Below are 17,214 nucleotides of genomic sequence, written 5' to 3'. Positions count from 1 at the left end.
CTATATTTGTATGAAGTGTACTGTATTTTTTCAGATTTTTTGAAAAAAGGACTATAAGTATCTTAGAAAATGTTGGCAACCCTACTCTACATAGCCGTATTAGTTTTACGGGGATCCCGAATTTACACATGGCGTCGTACAGGCAGTATCTCTTCGTTCTGGCAAAAGCAGCTTTCAAATCGTCAAAAATATGGATTTGGCGTGCTGTGGCAATCTGGTCAATGGTGGACTTACCAGGTCTGAAGGCACACTGATAAGGGTCAATCAGTTGGTTCGTGAACGACTTCAGTCTTTCACACTGTATCGTCCACAGGACCTTGTAGGCAATTTAAGAAGGATAGTTAGCGCAAACGGTGGGGATATAAAGAAATCGACTTCGTTGTATATGAGTCAGAATTTCGGAAACGGGCCACTTGAATTATGTGATATTTTATTTCCAATCAACAGTAGTCTTTTTTCATAGCTATTGACAATGCAAACAAATGTCTAACTTTGATTTTACAATTTTTTTTTTTCTTATATATCGACGAGTGTTTTTTTGGTCCTTTTTACTTCAAAATTCAATTGCAGGCGGTCTAATTGACCGCTTTTGACAATTCAACCACCATTTTCATTGTTATTAAAAACTCTTGAAGAACATAGGTTTTATTTTATTAAAAATAATGTTTAAGGGTAAATGTTTATAAAATTGTTGATAAAAATATAAAAATAATAGTCTTCTCCACCACTTTTTCACACAGGAAAAGACCTTATACAGTGAGTAACTTTAATATTCGGGGTTTTCATTACTATGCCTTTTATACTATATTTCTACAGGAAAAATTATAAAAATTGCACTTATTTCACATCATAGTTTATGACATGCATTTTCTTTTATGGTACGCTACTTCGCTGCTAAAATGTTATGGTTAAAAACCGAAACGAAACCAAAAACGCAAAAAAGTCAGATTTTCACACAATGTTAATCAGGGCAATCACGGAATCCATCGTAGCTTCGATTTTCGTGAAATCTACGAAAGTGCTATCACAGAATCCGAATGGCTACGAACGTAAATTCGAAATTCGTAAGAGCCTTCATTGAATCCGTTCGTAATGAAGATTCGTACAGATACTCTACGACGAGATTATGCTGTCGGAACAAAATTTAAAATCACGCAATCTTAAAAATAGTGGAAGAAAGCTGCATTATTTTTAATATTAAATATTTATTATACTCCAAATTTGTTATATTGATATAATTCCATATCTTTGTGTAAACGTAGACGTAAAATACCAATGCCATACCAGCCGCTACTTAATGAATTAATATTTTGTATGAATCGAGGAAATAATAGTTTAACAACAGTTTATTAGAAAATACACCTAATTACTTGAATATCATAAAAATTTATAAAAAAAAAATATTTTTCTATTTAAAATAATAAAATCTAAGCTAAAAATAAACTAAATAAAATTATAGTTTAAATAACTAAAACCTCCCTATTATAATTGCTATTCGTACTGTCATCAGGTATGTGACTTGAGAATAGAAATCGCTGCATCTTTTAGGCGCATCAATATTACATAGTTATATCCCGAGCTAATAAAAGGAAGGTAAAAAAAATATTTGTAAAAAAATAAACAAAAATTAAATAAAAAAAAAAAAAAATCTCCACCGCCCCACGACTCGGACTCGAACTCGGCTCTCTCAATTGGCAGTCTAGTTCCTTGCTCACTCGGCCATTGCGCCTGATGGGGCAGCGTGAGCAAAATGTCATACATAAATATCTGTTGTTTCCTTTGCACTAACTGATTTCGAATCAGCATTCGAAGCTGGCAACGATATTTTCGAGTTCACTCGGATTCAGTGATAGCAATTTTTTCGTATTCGTAGCGGGCATTTGAATTCGGAGATTTTCTACGATGGATTCCGTGATAGCCCTGAATATTCGGTTTTCTTAATAATGCAGCCAAATACTTGCAAATAAATGCATAAAATTTTAGGGAATAATATTTAATGCTAATCCCGTGGCTTTAATAACATTACTTACACGTTTTGGAATATAATTAATCAATTTTAGTGTATTGCCTTGCCCCATTTCCTGCAACCTTTCTTTTAGCTCCCTCAGCGAAGTTATTGACTTCTTTAGAACTCGCCGCCCAAACTCGTTCCACGAATTATCTATGGGGAGCATGCCAGAAGATTACGGAGGAGCCAAAATCAGTTTAGGCCAATTGAAAAGCAGCCATTCTCACACAATGTGAAGTATTTTCTCAGTATAATTATATTGGTAAAAGTTAAAACTGCGCACAATTGCCATTTTATCATCTGATTGCTGAAAATTTTTGCTCTCCAAAACTCTAAAATCCGCAGCTGATATTTTATCGACATTTGGAAAGAACGTATACGCCCCAACTAATAGTCTTTTTCTAAAGTCTGATGGTTCCAATGGCTGAGTAATTAGGTAAAAGCTGTTAATAAACAAATATTTTCTGGTGCATTTGTTGCCAATATTGGTGGAAGAACGTCACTGTCCTGGGTGAATGCAAATTTGACTTATTTGCAAGCGTCGCAATTGTTGGAAACCCAATGAAGCGCGGAAACCGCAGGTCCTAAAGCCGATAATAAATTATGAAGACGACCATGTAATGACTTGTGGTTACATTTCTTCCCTGACAACTTAAAATCTCGTTTTTATCGAGAATATTGAAAATAAGGATATTTATTTAACATATTGAGGCCAAATTTGAGGAAAGCAGATGAGAAAATTACAATTCTGCGCAGTTTTAAACTGTACTAAGATAATTATACTAAGCAAATCCATCACACTGTGCGAGAATGGCTGCTTTACAAATGGGCAAAACTTATCTTTACCCCTCCGAAGCCAATAACTTCTCGAAGGGAGCTAAAAGAAAAGTTGCAGGAAGAATGGGTGGAAAACGGGCAAGACTATACACTAAAATTAATAAATTATGTTCCAAAACGTGTAAGTGATGTTATTAAAGCCATGGGTTTAACATTAAATATTATTCCCTAACATTTTATGCATTTATTTGCAAGTATTTGGCTATATTATTAAGAAAACCGAATATTAATGTTGTTCAGCCAGGGTAGGCAAAATCTCGGAATGTACTATACAACACATGCCTTTTTGTGCATAAAAATGTTCGAATGTGTGTTAATGAATTTGTTAATATATGTATGCACATATGTATATGTATAAATATGTGGATATTATTTTAGGGCAGCGTTTAAATCAACAAATAAAATTTATTTATATACATAAGTATCTATATATATAACACGCGAAGGGATTTTTTTCCAGGTAATCAGATCTGCACCGTTGCTTCGATTTTCAAAAATGAGGTGTCAAACTAAAGGGCTTGAGCTGTAGATGTGCAATAAGGCTTCACTTTTTCGAAAAGAGTTGCCACCTGTTAAATAATTTACAGGGACGGAAAATAATCATTATTTTTTAAATTTTAACCAAAAAAATCAACAAGTTGTAATCGTCGTAAAACAATTATAACTATACTCACGTATTTGTGTACATACGTCCTACTGCAATTTACAATGATTTTTATTTTTCGAGTTTAACGAATAAATATTAAAAATAATTACTAGTATTTAAGTTTTAATTTTTCGATCAAAGGTAATTATTATTACTTGATTTTTATTTTTTCGATCACTATTAATGATTATTTTATGATTTTTATTTACTCACTCAAAGATAATAATTATTATTGAGTTTTACTTTTTCACTTAAGAATAATGATCATTAAAAAAACTCAAGAGCTATACCAGCGTGATTTCTGTCGTATCCTTTTCAGATGTAGTGACACCCTAATAAAAATAATAAGTCCCGAAAATTTCTGGTCAAAATTTCAGTAAGTTACGGCTGTATGGCCTTTTAAATTTTTTAAATAATCATTATATTTAAGTGGAAAAATAAAACTCAATAGTAATTATCTCTGAGCGAAAAAATAAAAATCATAAAATAATCATTATTATTGATCGAAAAAATAAAAATCAAGTAATAATCATTTCCGGTTCACTTGTAGGCTGGTGTGATCTATTATTTAATGGTGCAAATAAAACACTTATTCCACCTTCGTTGCCCAACGTTTCGCTGAAATTTCCAGCATCATCAGGGGCTACTATGTTTATTAAATCCAACAAAGAAGGGTATTTCGCGGGCATTTTTTTATTTTCCAAACACATCCCTGCAAGAACAGTGACTATCATTTGACAAATCATTTGAGTGGCAAGACTGATAGAGATTTCTGTCACTGGCTACCTACAAGTTTCTATCAAATTCTAAAGGGCAGTGTGAAAAATCTGATGTAAACATTTGTGTACATGTGATCTTCCGTCTTCCTCCAACTTATGGTCTCTTTTTAACCAACGCAAAATTTGCAAATGTGTTAGTAAGATAAATGAGAATGTCTTAGTTTCCAACACACAATTCTTGTAGGGATGTAATTGGGCTTCAAATGCCGCTTGCTGTGACGTCGACACATGTATACTATCATGGTCTTCGTGCGCCTTAAGCAGGGATCACATTAATTGTACATTTGTACGCAAAATGCCAAATGTAGATTTGTCCACATTTGCGCATTTGGATAGCGATGTACAAATGATTTGTTTTGCGATCAGACGATTTGGCTGCCAAAGATCCAAATGATTTGGCACACATTTGCGCACAGCAGTAAAGTGACAAATATTGTCAACATTCATTCACACGATTTAACCATTTGGTCATAAATACTTAAACATCTGATCCGGTGTCAACCATACTTTTGCATTTATGATTTCGTGAGATTTGAAGTGAAATAAAGAAAAATAATATATACGCACAGCTACTCGGAATTTTGAATACACCCTCAAAATCTGGGCTGAAGGTAAAAAACGCGCTTTTCATAGGTTGAAGCATGATAAAAATATAGTAAGGTAGAACCGCTGAAAGTTACTTTTAAAATTCTTGACGTTACCAAACATTTTAATTTTTAAATTTACTCACAAACTCACACATACATTTTCATTTTCAATATCAAGCAACAACAATTTCGAACAATTTCAATTTTTTATTTTCAATTTTATATGATTTTAAAATGTTGGAAAACTTCAAAAAAAAAAATCATGGCCGACAAATTGAGAGAACGGTTCTACCTTGCTATGTTTTCATCATGGGTTGAAGCATATACTTGCTCGTAACTTTATTTCTGTTTGCCCGATGAAAAATACTTACATATGCCATTTAAGAGAAAACATTTCGTTGTTTACAACCATTTATAAATGGTTAATTTGTCTTGAGAATGGGCACCCTTTGTATGTATACTAGTAAACAAAATAGTCGGACACGTCGTAATTTAAAATGAAAAAATGTTAAGAATTAAAATTTTGCATATACTCTGTAAGATTCCTTTCAGTGATCGGGCTTTTACCACATTGTTGTAGATCTGCCACTTTTTTGAGCACATCTACTACACAAGGTCTGAAATCTACCTCATATTCGCGTTTTTGAGTAGTTTTATTTTTGCTCAACATAATTTTCTTAATTTTAAGAACAAAAATTGTCCAACACTAAATACTAACAACAGGGAGAATGGGAGGATAAAATAAACTGTAAAATAGTAAATTTTCTCAATATTCAATTTTTCGACATCAAACGTGGTTTTATTGTGTTAACTTGCAAAATATATGATTTATAAAAATAATTAATAGCGAAAATTATAAAAACCGGCTATTTTTGTGGAAGGATTAGCAAATTGCAGTGCATCTCAAATTTCTAAAGCGTTGTTTACTTTTACTTGAGAATTGTCAAAATCGGCAAATCCCAAGTAGCATTTCTGGAACGAGCCACATTTGTTCGCTACATCGTGATGTGATAAAAATAAAAACTGGCATCACTCCGCAAGGTTGCAGAAATCTTTCAAAATATGTTCGAAACAGTCGAGGAAAAAAGTTGCCAAAACTTAACGCAATTTTTATCAACTTCAATCTTGCACTTTATTATACTAAAATTAATTTTGTTTTAGATTCTAATTAAAATGTTTGCAATTTTTGTACAAAGTTTGATCCAAAACCTGAGATCTACCAAATTTTTTTGAAATTTAAAACATTTTTTTCCGGATTCTACCACACAAAGTTTTTTTAAGTCCGATCACTGATTCCTTTGCCATTTGTTAGATAAATTATCAATTTAAACATTGCTGTAAGCACCGAAATATCTTATCTTGAATCACATACATATATACGTATTTTTCACCGAAAGTTACGAGCAAGTATACCTGTGCGTCACCCTTTGAAAAACGCGGGTTTCGACCTTAAGCCCAGATTTTGAGGGTGTATTTAAAATTCTGAGTATGCAGATTTTACTGCTTGAATAGAACCTCGAAAAAACTATATACATTTTTTTTTGTCACACAGTGTAATTTAGATCGTCTTTAATAATCTGTATATCGTCGTTTAAAGTACAACATCGCGTATCAACAAAATGCAAAGCCGCCTATGTGAGGTTGTATAAATTATTATCTAGATAGTAAAAACACTCATATATGAAAATGGTTCTCTTTTTATAAAGCAATCGCATTTCTGGATAGTATATTTCAGGACGAATGGATAAGGATTGAGCCAAAAGCTTCTGTAAGCAAATTCAATTTTTGGCAGCAAATGTCAGTTACGCGATTTTGCAGAATGACGATACGCGGTTGTGTACTTTTTACGACGATATGCATGTATGTATGTATATGTGTATAGCCTGCAAAAACTTCCGAAAGAGATCCGAAAACTGAAAGAAAGGTGAATAGTAAAGTGCCACGAAGGGTTGTGAAACGAATACTTTTCCGGTTGGTTTTCTGAAATTTTTCATTCTGAACTTCACATATGCTTTTTCATAGTTAATTATACTCAGAAATTAATTATACTTTTTAATATGTTCTCCTGTCGGCATAAGAACCTGGGACCTCATGAAAGCTTACGCTTCTCTGCACACTCAGCCACTGTCGAATACGTATATGTACATGTTTTCAAATGTTCAGTTTGAGCAAATATTTTAAAATTATTGTTTTCAAATAACGGTAAGGTTCGGATACGTATATTTTATTAAATATTAAAATTTTACCAAAAAAAAAAATACAAAGGTTCACAAGCTTGAAATGGCAATACCGCTCAACAGTATTTGTATATTTGTCACTGGCATTTGTCATCAAGTGCCAAATCACATATTTGGTCATTTGCGTAATTTTTATTTGGCTTATGTAGCAGCATTGCGTTCACACGATTTGGCCGCCAGGGTTGTTTTTCATTTGCCACAAGAAGGCAAATATTTGGCTTCTCTGATAAATGACAAATGTAATTTAGCGTTCACATGATTTGTTTATGAATTTTACAAATTTTTAGCCAAATGTACAAATCGTTTGATCCCAGCTTTACGAGAATTGACGATTCGCTGATGCTTCGCTGGTATTTCGGCAAAGCAAATCAAACCAGTTGCTGTTGAGAGTGTTCGGACGAAAAAATTTTCTTAGTGGTAAATAAGCATGAAATGTAATGCATACATGCACAGTTTCGGTTCAAAACCGAAATAATGCATGTGACAATAACCGAAGTAATGCATACATGCACAGTTTCGACTCAAAACCGAAATAATGCATTTGACAAAAACCGAAATAGTGCATACATGAAAACGAACTTCTTTCTGCGTAGGCGGCCTTAGGGATTATAACCTTTACTAAGTAGAACTCTCGTTTTTATGTTTTGCTGGAAAAGATGGGCGGAAGTATTTTTGCGCAGAACTTTTTTCTGCGTAGGCGGCCTTCGGCCACCCTTAGGGATTATAACCTTTACTAAATAGAATTCTCCTTTCTGTGTTGCCGGAAAAGGGGACCGGAAGTATTTTTGCGCAGAACTTTCTGCGTAGGCGGCCTTCAGCCGCGCTTAGGCATTATAACCCGTACTAAGTAGAATTCCCCTTTCTGTCTTGCCGGAAAAGAAGGGCGGACGTATTTTTGCGCAGGCGGCTTTCGGCCGCGCTTAGGGATTAAAACCCTTACTAAGTAGAGGTAAATATGTAATTAATATTAGAAAAAAACGAAATTATCCATATGCACACTTTCGTTAGAAAACCGAAATAATGCATATAATATAACAAAAACCGAAATAATGCATATGTGAAAGACGAAGTAATGCATGCATGCACAGTTTCGGTTGAAACCCGAAATAATGCATATGAAAAACCCGAAGTAATGCATACATGCACAGTTTCGGTTGAAAGCCGAAATAATGCATATAAGAAAATACCGAAATTATGCATATACATACTTTCGTTTTAAAAGCGAAATAATGCATATGAAAAAAACGAACTAATGCATACATGCACAGTTTCGGTTGAAAACCGAAATAATGCATATGGCAAAAACCGGAATAAAGCATACATGCACAGTTTCGGTTGAAACTGAAATAATGTCTAAATGCACAGTTTCCATATGCGCAATTTCGGTGGCCCCTAAAACTTTTATAGAAATTCTAAATAAAAAGCCAAAGCGACAGAATAAGGTGCTTTTTTTTTAGAAATCTCTATCATTTTCTGATAGAGAATCATTTTCTGATAGAGAATCATTTTCTGATAGAGAATCATATTCTGATAGACATTGATAATTTTCGTGTAGATGTATATTACTTTCGCCAACCATACATTTAATAAAGAGCGCTGCTTTTAATTCTAAAAGCTTCAGTGCTCGATCACCCTCTTTCACCTTTTCAAAATGACTATGACATAGTTTGTAATGTCTTTTTAAACAAGACGTAACAATGCGACTCAAAACGCGATAGCAGATCACGTATTGCGCACACCCATCAGTGTTGCCGTTTTAGCCCTTTGGTGGCTAGATTTAGCTACCACATACTTTTTTTTGGCCACTTAAATTTAAAATTGCCCTTAGCCCTTTTTTTTAGCCCTTTTTAGAATTTATTCATACTTGGCATGAAAAAGTTGTATATACTTAATTTGCTTTTTTTTTCCATTTATGTAAGAGATGAATTTTTAAACTAAAAAAGACTGATATATATACGTATCTGTATTGTATGTTCCTTACGCTTTTATACATACATACTGTAAAAGTGTTGGAGCTGTTAACTTATCTGTTAACGATTTAACTATAGTTTAAAATAAATTTGTTTGTAAATTTGTTAAATGACCCATCAAGTCAATTGACCGTGTGTGTTCTGTGATTAGTGGTGAAATTAGCTCAATTTTCTAAGTTTAAAGTATTTTGGCGGAAATTTCTTGCACTATATGAGTCAAAGCTGTATTTGTGGAACATTACGTTCACGATGTTGCACTTGTGAATTACAAAAAAAAAAAAAACAGTGTTAAACAAAATGCTAGAAAAATTATGAAATTTCGGCTCTAATCATTTCGATCTTCCCTCGATCTCATTTGTAAAGAAATTGACCAGCATGCTGGTAAGTTATATGCTTCGAGCCTTATGGTACAATCACTTGATGGAACCAGCAAGCAGCTGGTACAAAACGGTTTTTTCCAAAGTTCATTGTTTTTATATACATACCATTACTTATTGAAAATGTTTACGTGTATACTTATATATGTATATGTAAGTAAAAATTTTTAGCTACCATTTTTAGCCACAACTACTTTTTTTAGCTCTTTTTTGGCCTTTTTTTTAAAGGAATTTGGCTACCACTAAAAATTATGCGCGGCAACACTGTTTTCTATGCAAAAAAAATGTATTTCCCATTCCTCCCGAAACATTTTATGTGTGTATTATTCGAATAGTTGCGCAGTGAATTCTCAGTAGCAACTGATTTGATTTGCTTTGCCAAAGTGCTAGCAAAGCATCAGTCAATCGACGGCATCAGTCAAGACGATCATATCATACATGTGTCAACGTCGCAGCATGCAATGTTGTTTTTTGTTGTAGAAAATGCCCATTCATTAATGCGCAAATAAACAAATAAAAAAAAAAAGAAGTTTCAAGATCTGAAAGTTTTTTAGCTTACGGTGGTAGAAGTAGTAAAAATATAATTTAGTAAAAAAAAGTATTACCTATTCCACTGGCTGGTGAACAAAACTTACCTGCTTCGCACACAAGCGCATGTGTGTGATAGTGTGAGTGCCCACCTCTGGTTTAAAGGGTTAAATTAAAATTATTTAATAAGTTAAAAGAATTACTAAACGATGGTTATCAATGGAAATGGGTTTAAAATCCTTTATTTCGGAACTATATTTAGGAGGGTTGCCACGTGTTTACAAATAAATTTCCACTTAATTCATCAGTTACTTGTAATATTTATAACAATGCCAGACGAAAAATATTGAAGGAAATTTTAGTTCGAAAATAATTTTTAAGAGGGTTGCCGCCTCTTTTGAAAGTCGTATTTAGTTTAATTATACATATGTTACATGAAATTTTAAAATATGGTTATCAAACGAACGAGTGCTAAGAAATCTTTAACTTGAACATTTAGATTTTTTTGTTGAAAAAATTAAGCTCAAATTATTTACTAAGTTAAATGGATTGTCAAAAGATGGGTATCAATCGAAATGGGTTTGAACATAATTTATTTCTAAACTGTATTTAGGAGAGTTGCCATAATTAAATTCAACTTAATTGATCAGTTAATTGAAATATGTATAACAATGCCAGACGATAAAAAGATTTTAGTTTGAAAATACTTTTAAAGGGGTTGCCACCTGTTTGAAAAGTCGAATTTCTTTTACTTATACGCAAGCTACATAAATGAAATATCGAAATATTAGTGTCAAACGAAAGAGTTTTAAAAAAACTTTTGGCTTATAATATTTTTAATTAGGGTTGCCATCTATTTTTTTGAAGGTCATCACATCTGCACCGTTATTTCGAATTTCCAAAATGAGAAGTAAAATTAAAGAACTAGCATTCTACATAGATGTGCACAGGTTTTTTTGAAGTTAGAATCTTTTTAGCGGTACAGGGAGATTTGAAGCTTGATGAAATGAAAACCGACTCCATGCGAGACCTCTCATCACTGAGAAATGGTTTAGATTGATCATTAGGAATATTTTTATAGGTTTTTGAACAGGGTTTCAACTGTTTAAAAAATTTAATTAAATGTTGGCGTGTTGACTCCATGCGGGTTCACTTGTAGATTATTAAATACAACATTTTTTTTAAGTTATATACATAAATATGTACATACATAACATACATATTTATATATGTACATGAATTTATATACATATGCATGTATTTTAACTTTACACAGAAAAGTAAGTCAAGAAGATAGTGTGATGTTTGTGCCGCGAAAACAAAAAACAACTTAGCACTTTTTAGCACCCCCAAAATAGTTTGTGCTCCCTGTAGCAGTTATGCTGTATACCTGAACGAAATATAATCATTGGTGAAAAAATGTATTTGTGGATTGTTGTTCAAGGACATACATATGCACATACAGTGCCGAACAGAAGTATTGGTATAGTGAATTTTTCGCAATATATGCAAAGTTATTTATTCTAATTTATCTTCGATAGTTTTTTATAAAAATATTGTTCATTCTACTCCAGAAAACATAATAATAAAATCTCTAAACTTTGTGCATAACTCAGGAAAATTCATTAAATTTGCACACTAATTTGCAACTTTTTATTCAGATTTAAAAAAAAAAATTCTAAGTATGCAGTTTTATAGCCCATTCTAATTTAGTATAACAGAGTGCAATTTTGAAGTCGCTAGAAAATCGCATTGATTTTTGGTAATTTTTTTTCAGGCAAGTTCTTCCATACAAAGTAATTCGACAATTATTTTTTGTATGGAGAAAATGAGCAACACCTTCCACTAAAAAAATTGCCAAAAATCAACGCGATTTTCTAGCAACTTTAAACTTGCACTTTGTTATACCAAATTTGAATGGGCTATAGAACTGCACACTTAGAATTTTTCTAAAAAATCTGAATAAAAAGTTGCAAATTAGTGTGCAAATTTAATGAATTTTCCTGAGTTTTGCACAAAGTTTAGAGTTTTTATTATTACGTTTTCTGATGTAGAATGAACTATATTTTTATAAAAAATTATCGAAACTAAATTAGAATAAAAACTTTTGCATATATGGCGAAAAATTCACTGTGCCAATACTTTTGTTCGTCACTGTATATACATATATTTCGTCCAAGAATGATAGAATACAAGATTGCGCCGATTGCAGCAGAATTCGTGAGAGTAATTTTGGCGTGACGTCACCGTAGAGTTGACAACTGAGTGCGTCAAATAAAACTGCTGTCTAGTGATGCGCTGAGTTGTCGGTACCCAATACTTAAAAAAGGTTTCGGTACACAATACTTCCTTATCGGTACCCGATACTGATTCTTTACATTAAACCTTCGCCATTATATGCATTTCAAGTTTAGAAAAAACTTTCCTTACTAATTTATATGATATCGGCTAAAACACTTGAACTTATCGCAACAGAGAAATATTATTTTATCAGTTTTAACCCTAGTCGATCCAAGGTTCAAGAAAACTACTTTCAGTCAAAAATATTTCATATCATACGTCAACAAAACCGATACCGATTCGAAAGTTGTCGTTAACTGGTTACAGAATTTCTCGCTAACTGGTTAAGCTTGATATACAGTGCAATACGAGCGTGAGCGTGAACGTTCGCAAAAGCAAAGAATTTCATTTGTATTCTTATGGACGCTCACACACATCTGTCAAAACTTGTCGTTCACATGCGAATGCATTGCTTACGCACACAGTTGAGTGTGAGCTTGAAAAAGGCATATTATGTATTTTAAATTAGTTTTTATTCTATAATTCTGAAAGATATTTGAATTCTCTATTGCAAAAAGTTCAGTAATAACGAAGATATTGGTCAAAATAAAAAGCTCACGCTCACGCTCGCATTGAACTGTATATCAAGCTTTGCAGAATCTGTCGCTAACTGGTTACAGAATCTGCCTACAAAAATGATATCGTCCGATTCAGCTGGAACAAAAATGCTTCAAACAAGTAAGAGTTTCTCTGTATTACGGACTCGAACCGACATATATACAGCCTTCATTTGAATCAGTATTAAAAGTTCTATTGGCTCCTACATTCGGGTTTTCATAGGCGAGTCTCCCCTGAACCGTTTTTCCCATATTTTTGGCCTATGTGCGCTTTTATTCGAAACCTAAATGTTTCGGTACCGAGTATTGAGAGTATTGGATACTTAAAAGTATTGACTCAGCACATGCGTATGCAAAGAATAAAGGCCCGTCCACATACATACGCACAACTTTGGCGTTGCATTGGTGTTGGCGTCGTTTCAACAGCTGACTATGAATACATGAATTTCAATACAGCCGTGCACATAGCCAAAATTTGGCAACGCTTATGGTCTGATTATGCATACTTCGCATAACTCCGCACAACTTCGCATAAACTTCGAACTGTAATTTCGTAGGTACTTTGTATGTATTCCATTACCCAGAAATTAGCAGAACTTTTAAAAACTTAGCGATCTGTTGAGTTTAGATTTTGCTTCACATTTTCTTATGTTAGTTTAGTGCACTGGTACAAATGGTTGTGCGAAGTTATGCGAAGTATGCATAATCAGACCCTTACGCCAACACAAAGCAGAAAGGTAGAAAACTCTCAACTTTTCGTGTGCGTTGCTCGTCAGCTTTTGCAAGTACATAAATAAAATTATGTGTAATAATTTTCGCTTTTAATCAAATGAGGGCAAGAAATATCGTTTCCATCCAATTATTGATATGAAATATTAATTTACATTTACATAATACATTTGTATACTAATTTGCAGCTTCCTATTCAGAGTTTTTCGAAAAATTCTAAAAATGCAGTTTTATAGCCCATTCAATTTTAATATAACAAAGTTCTCGGGTTTTGCACAACGTTTAGAGATTTTATTTTTATACATTTTTGTGTAGAATGAACTATGTTTTTATAAAAAAATTGGATGAAAATCTTTGCATATATTGCGGATAATTTTCTGCGCCAATAAGTTTCTACGTCACTCTATGTGGAGTATAAGTATTTATTTTATCTTTAAATACAACAAATTAGTTCCTTTGTTTTCTGAACATTATAGATATTTGTTCAATAAATATTATATAAATACTTTTTTACTGAAATCTACCTGTGTTTATTATTGACTCTGTCACATGAAAACAAATTAACCGGTGAGGGCACGCTGGTTGCAGATGCACTTCACCAAAATAAGTCCGGAAGCGCTCGTTGTATTGCGCGACAGCCTTCAAGTAAAAATAACGGGTTTGAACGTTGCGATCCATTTTTTTTCTCAACAGAATATTTTAGAGTAAAATTTTGCATATATGTTTTTTTCTGTGTGAAAAAGTGGTGCAGAAGACTATTACTTTTATATTTTTACCAACAATTTTATAAACATTTACCCTTTAAAATTCGCAGTAAGGCTAAGAGGGGTGGGCTTCAAGTTCACCTCGAGCTATAGGCACTCCAGAATTCTAAGAGACTTCGGGTTCCTACCGACTCGGACAGACCACTGCACGCCGGTTCTGGGTCCGAATGGATCTTTTACCACCCACATTCCGGCGAGGGAAGACTGGGAGGGGTGCTGTATCTTGAACCGAGGACCTGTAAACTTATTTACAAATGGGTTGTCTGCGAAGAGCTCTCCTTCAACCTGAAATTTACGCTACCGGATCACTGTAGTGTTTTCCAGGCTGAGGTGGCCGCAATAAAAGAGGCTTCGGATTGGTTGCTCCCTAGTGTAACATCTGTTAAAGAGGTAAATATCTATTCTGATAGCCAGGCTGCCATCAAGGCTCTTGGCTCCCTGACAGTGCGTTCGAAAACGGTGAGGGAGTGACTTCCCTGTCGACCGCGTCTAACTATTTTGCTATTAAGCTTATTTGGGTTCCAGGTCACAGCGAAATCGCTGGCAACTGCATGGCTGATGAGCTAGCAAGACAGGGAACCCTCGAGGAATTACTTTCGGATAGGGAGGGTCTGGGGGATCCTCTGACCTCGTGTGGTCTGCTTATGGACAGATGGGCGTTTAGTCAGCTCAGCGAGCGCTGGGCGAACACCTTGGAGTGCAGGGTGGCAAAGTCTTTCTGGCCACGGATGGACCGGGGGCGGTCTAGGGAGCTCTTGAGACTAAGCAAGCTGCATCTCTCACTATTGGTGGAAGTGCTTACTGGTCACTGTGTGATTGGTAACCATGCGGTAAGGCTGAGTGTCGCGGATAACCCTTACTGCACCAGCTGCATGGAGGACGATGAGGTGGAATCATCTCAACATCTGCAGCTCTGGTGCCCTGCCATTGCGAGCCTAAGGTTCAAGCACCTTGGGTCGCACTTTTTTCACACTCCCGATGAGCTCTCGGGTGTGGACATCAGTCGACTGAAGAGCTTCGTTGTGAGCACGGAGCGTTTCTCTCGCAAAAAGCCATAGGTGTCGTCTTTCTTTCTCCCATAGCTTCCCCCTCTTTCCCCCTACCCTCCCTGCGTCCCTCTGACTCATATAGATATATTTAACGCCTTTTCATTTTTGAATTTAAATTTCTTAAAAGTCAACACGCAAATAAAATCTGTAAAAACATTTAAGGTAAAAAGGCCTTTAGGTTGAAGTTACTGCTGAGTAGCACTGTTTTCAGCACAAAAAACCCAAAAACTCGATTTTCTTAAAAACCTCTAAAACATAGTAGAAAAGAAATTCACAAGAAAGTTTCAAGTGCCAAGACCTTTGGGTTGAACTTGGTTCCGACCCACCGTGACTAGTAAGATTCTTAAATTTTTATATTTTTATTATGTATTTAGTAAGATACATTTGTGAACATTTTGCAGCCACTTTGTATGACCTACGACAAAATGTGGTAAAAATTTGTACTAAATTATGGATACCTTTTACTTAGTATCTCGGAAACTAAACGAGATATCCAAAAACGCAATTTGAAAGATCTTGATTAGTTTTGTATGACTGCATTATTAACTCAATTTGTACTCAATTTCCGATACAATTTTAGTCAATAAACCTGTATGCAATTCTTTACGAGTACCTCCAAAAACTAAATAATTTACGGACTTGAAATCAATAATTTACATCACATGACATAGTTTAAATAGCGTAGTATTTTTTATTTATCCAAAACAAAAGGTACTTATTAATTTATTAAATGTGTCGTTTAAACTATCGTGTCTGTGTTTGTGATATTTATATAGTTTTCTTTTCCATCCGACATTCTTCCTTTTGCAAACATACCATAATAATAAACGAGTGTTTAAATTCATGTTAACTAATTTGATACGCGTAGGTACTGAAGATGGCCGAGCCCCAACAAAGAACATGCACGCTCCACCACCACCAACAGATGGAATCAAATCCGAATCCGATGGTAATCATGTGCAACAGGCGTCATCACCTGCTGAATCTGGCCATAAAAAGGAAAAGTCTGTGCTTCAAGCGAAATTAACCAAACTGGCTATCCAAATCGGTTATGCTGGTTCTACAATAGCCGTTTTGACTGTAATTATATTGGTCATACAGTTTTGCATCAAGACCTTTGTTATTGAAGAAAAGCCATGGAAAAATATTTATGCAAACAATTTGGTCAAACACTTAATTATTGGTGTGACCGTATTAGTAGTAGCAGTTCCAGAAGGTTTGCCGCTTGCTGTGACATTGTCGTTGGCCTATTCTGTAAAGGTAGGGTTGTTTACTTCTGGCCTTTGCCAAAGGAAAAATTTAACTGATTTAAATTGGTTTTTTATTTTGTTTTAGAAAATGATGAAAGACAACAATTTGGTGCGGCATTTGGATGCTTGTGAAACTATGGGTAATGCCACTGCCATTTGCTCAGATAAGACTGGTACACTAACAACAAATCGAATGACTGTCGTACAATCCTACATCTGTGAAAAATTATGCAAAGTACTCCCAACGTTAAACGATATACCACAACATGTAGGCAACTTAATAACCATGGGTATATCAGTGAATTCTGCTTATACCTCCAACATTATGGTGAGTTTCGTCAAAGCAACGTCTTCACTATTACACAGCACACACAAAAACTGGATTCACCCGCATCATAACGTAGTGCAGGTTTCCCTGAACCTTCCATTTTTATAAAAAAGAAAAACGTCATTTTCGTACCTAATGCACCCATCTATATATTGCTTGACTATCTTTTATCCGATTTTAAAAATGAAATATGGGTGTTTCCATGAAAATGCCAAATAAAAACAACTG

General features: G+C 34.3%; 1 protein-coding gene across 1 annotated transcript in view; it reads left to right on the top strand.

The window, feature by feature from the left end:
• LOC118745569 (plasma membrane calcium-transporting ATPase 1-like) overlaps window positions 1–16,986 on the top strand; it is a gene marked incomplete at its 3' end in the record, with an annotated part of 196,433 nt that extends 179,447 nt beyond the window's left edge. The window contains 2 exon segments of the mRNA XM_036479055.1: window positions 16,277–16,668; window positions 16,744–16,986. Of these exon segments, the coding sequence (XP_036334948.1) occupies window positions 16,277–16,668; window positions 16,744–16,986 (635 nt within the window).
• Between the last annotated feature and the right edge of the window lie 228 nt (window positions 16,987–17,214).

Source organism: Rhagoletis pomonella, unplaced genomic scaffold (genome assembly GCF_013731165.1).
Source record: "Rhagoletis pomonella isolate Grant_MI unplaced genomic scaffold, Rhpom_1.0 Rhpom_scaffold_00009, whole genome shotgun sequence".
In the NCBI taxonomy this organism is placed as follows: domain Eukaryota; kingdom Metazoa; phylum Arthropoda; class Insecta; order Diptera; family Tephritidae; genus Rhagoletis; species Rhagoletis pomonella.
Note: the sequence above shows the minus strand (reverse complement) of the source record. Positions and strands in the feature narration are given on the sequence as shown.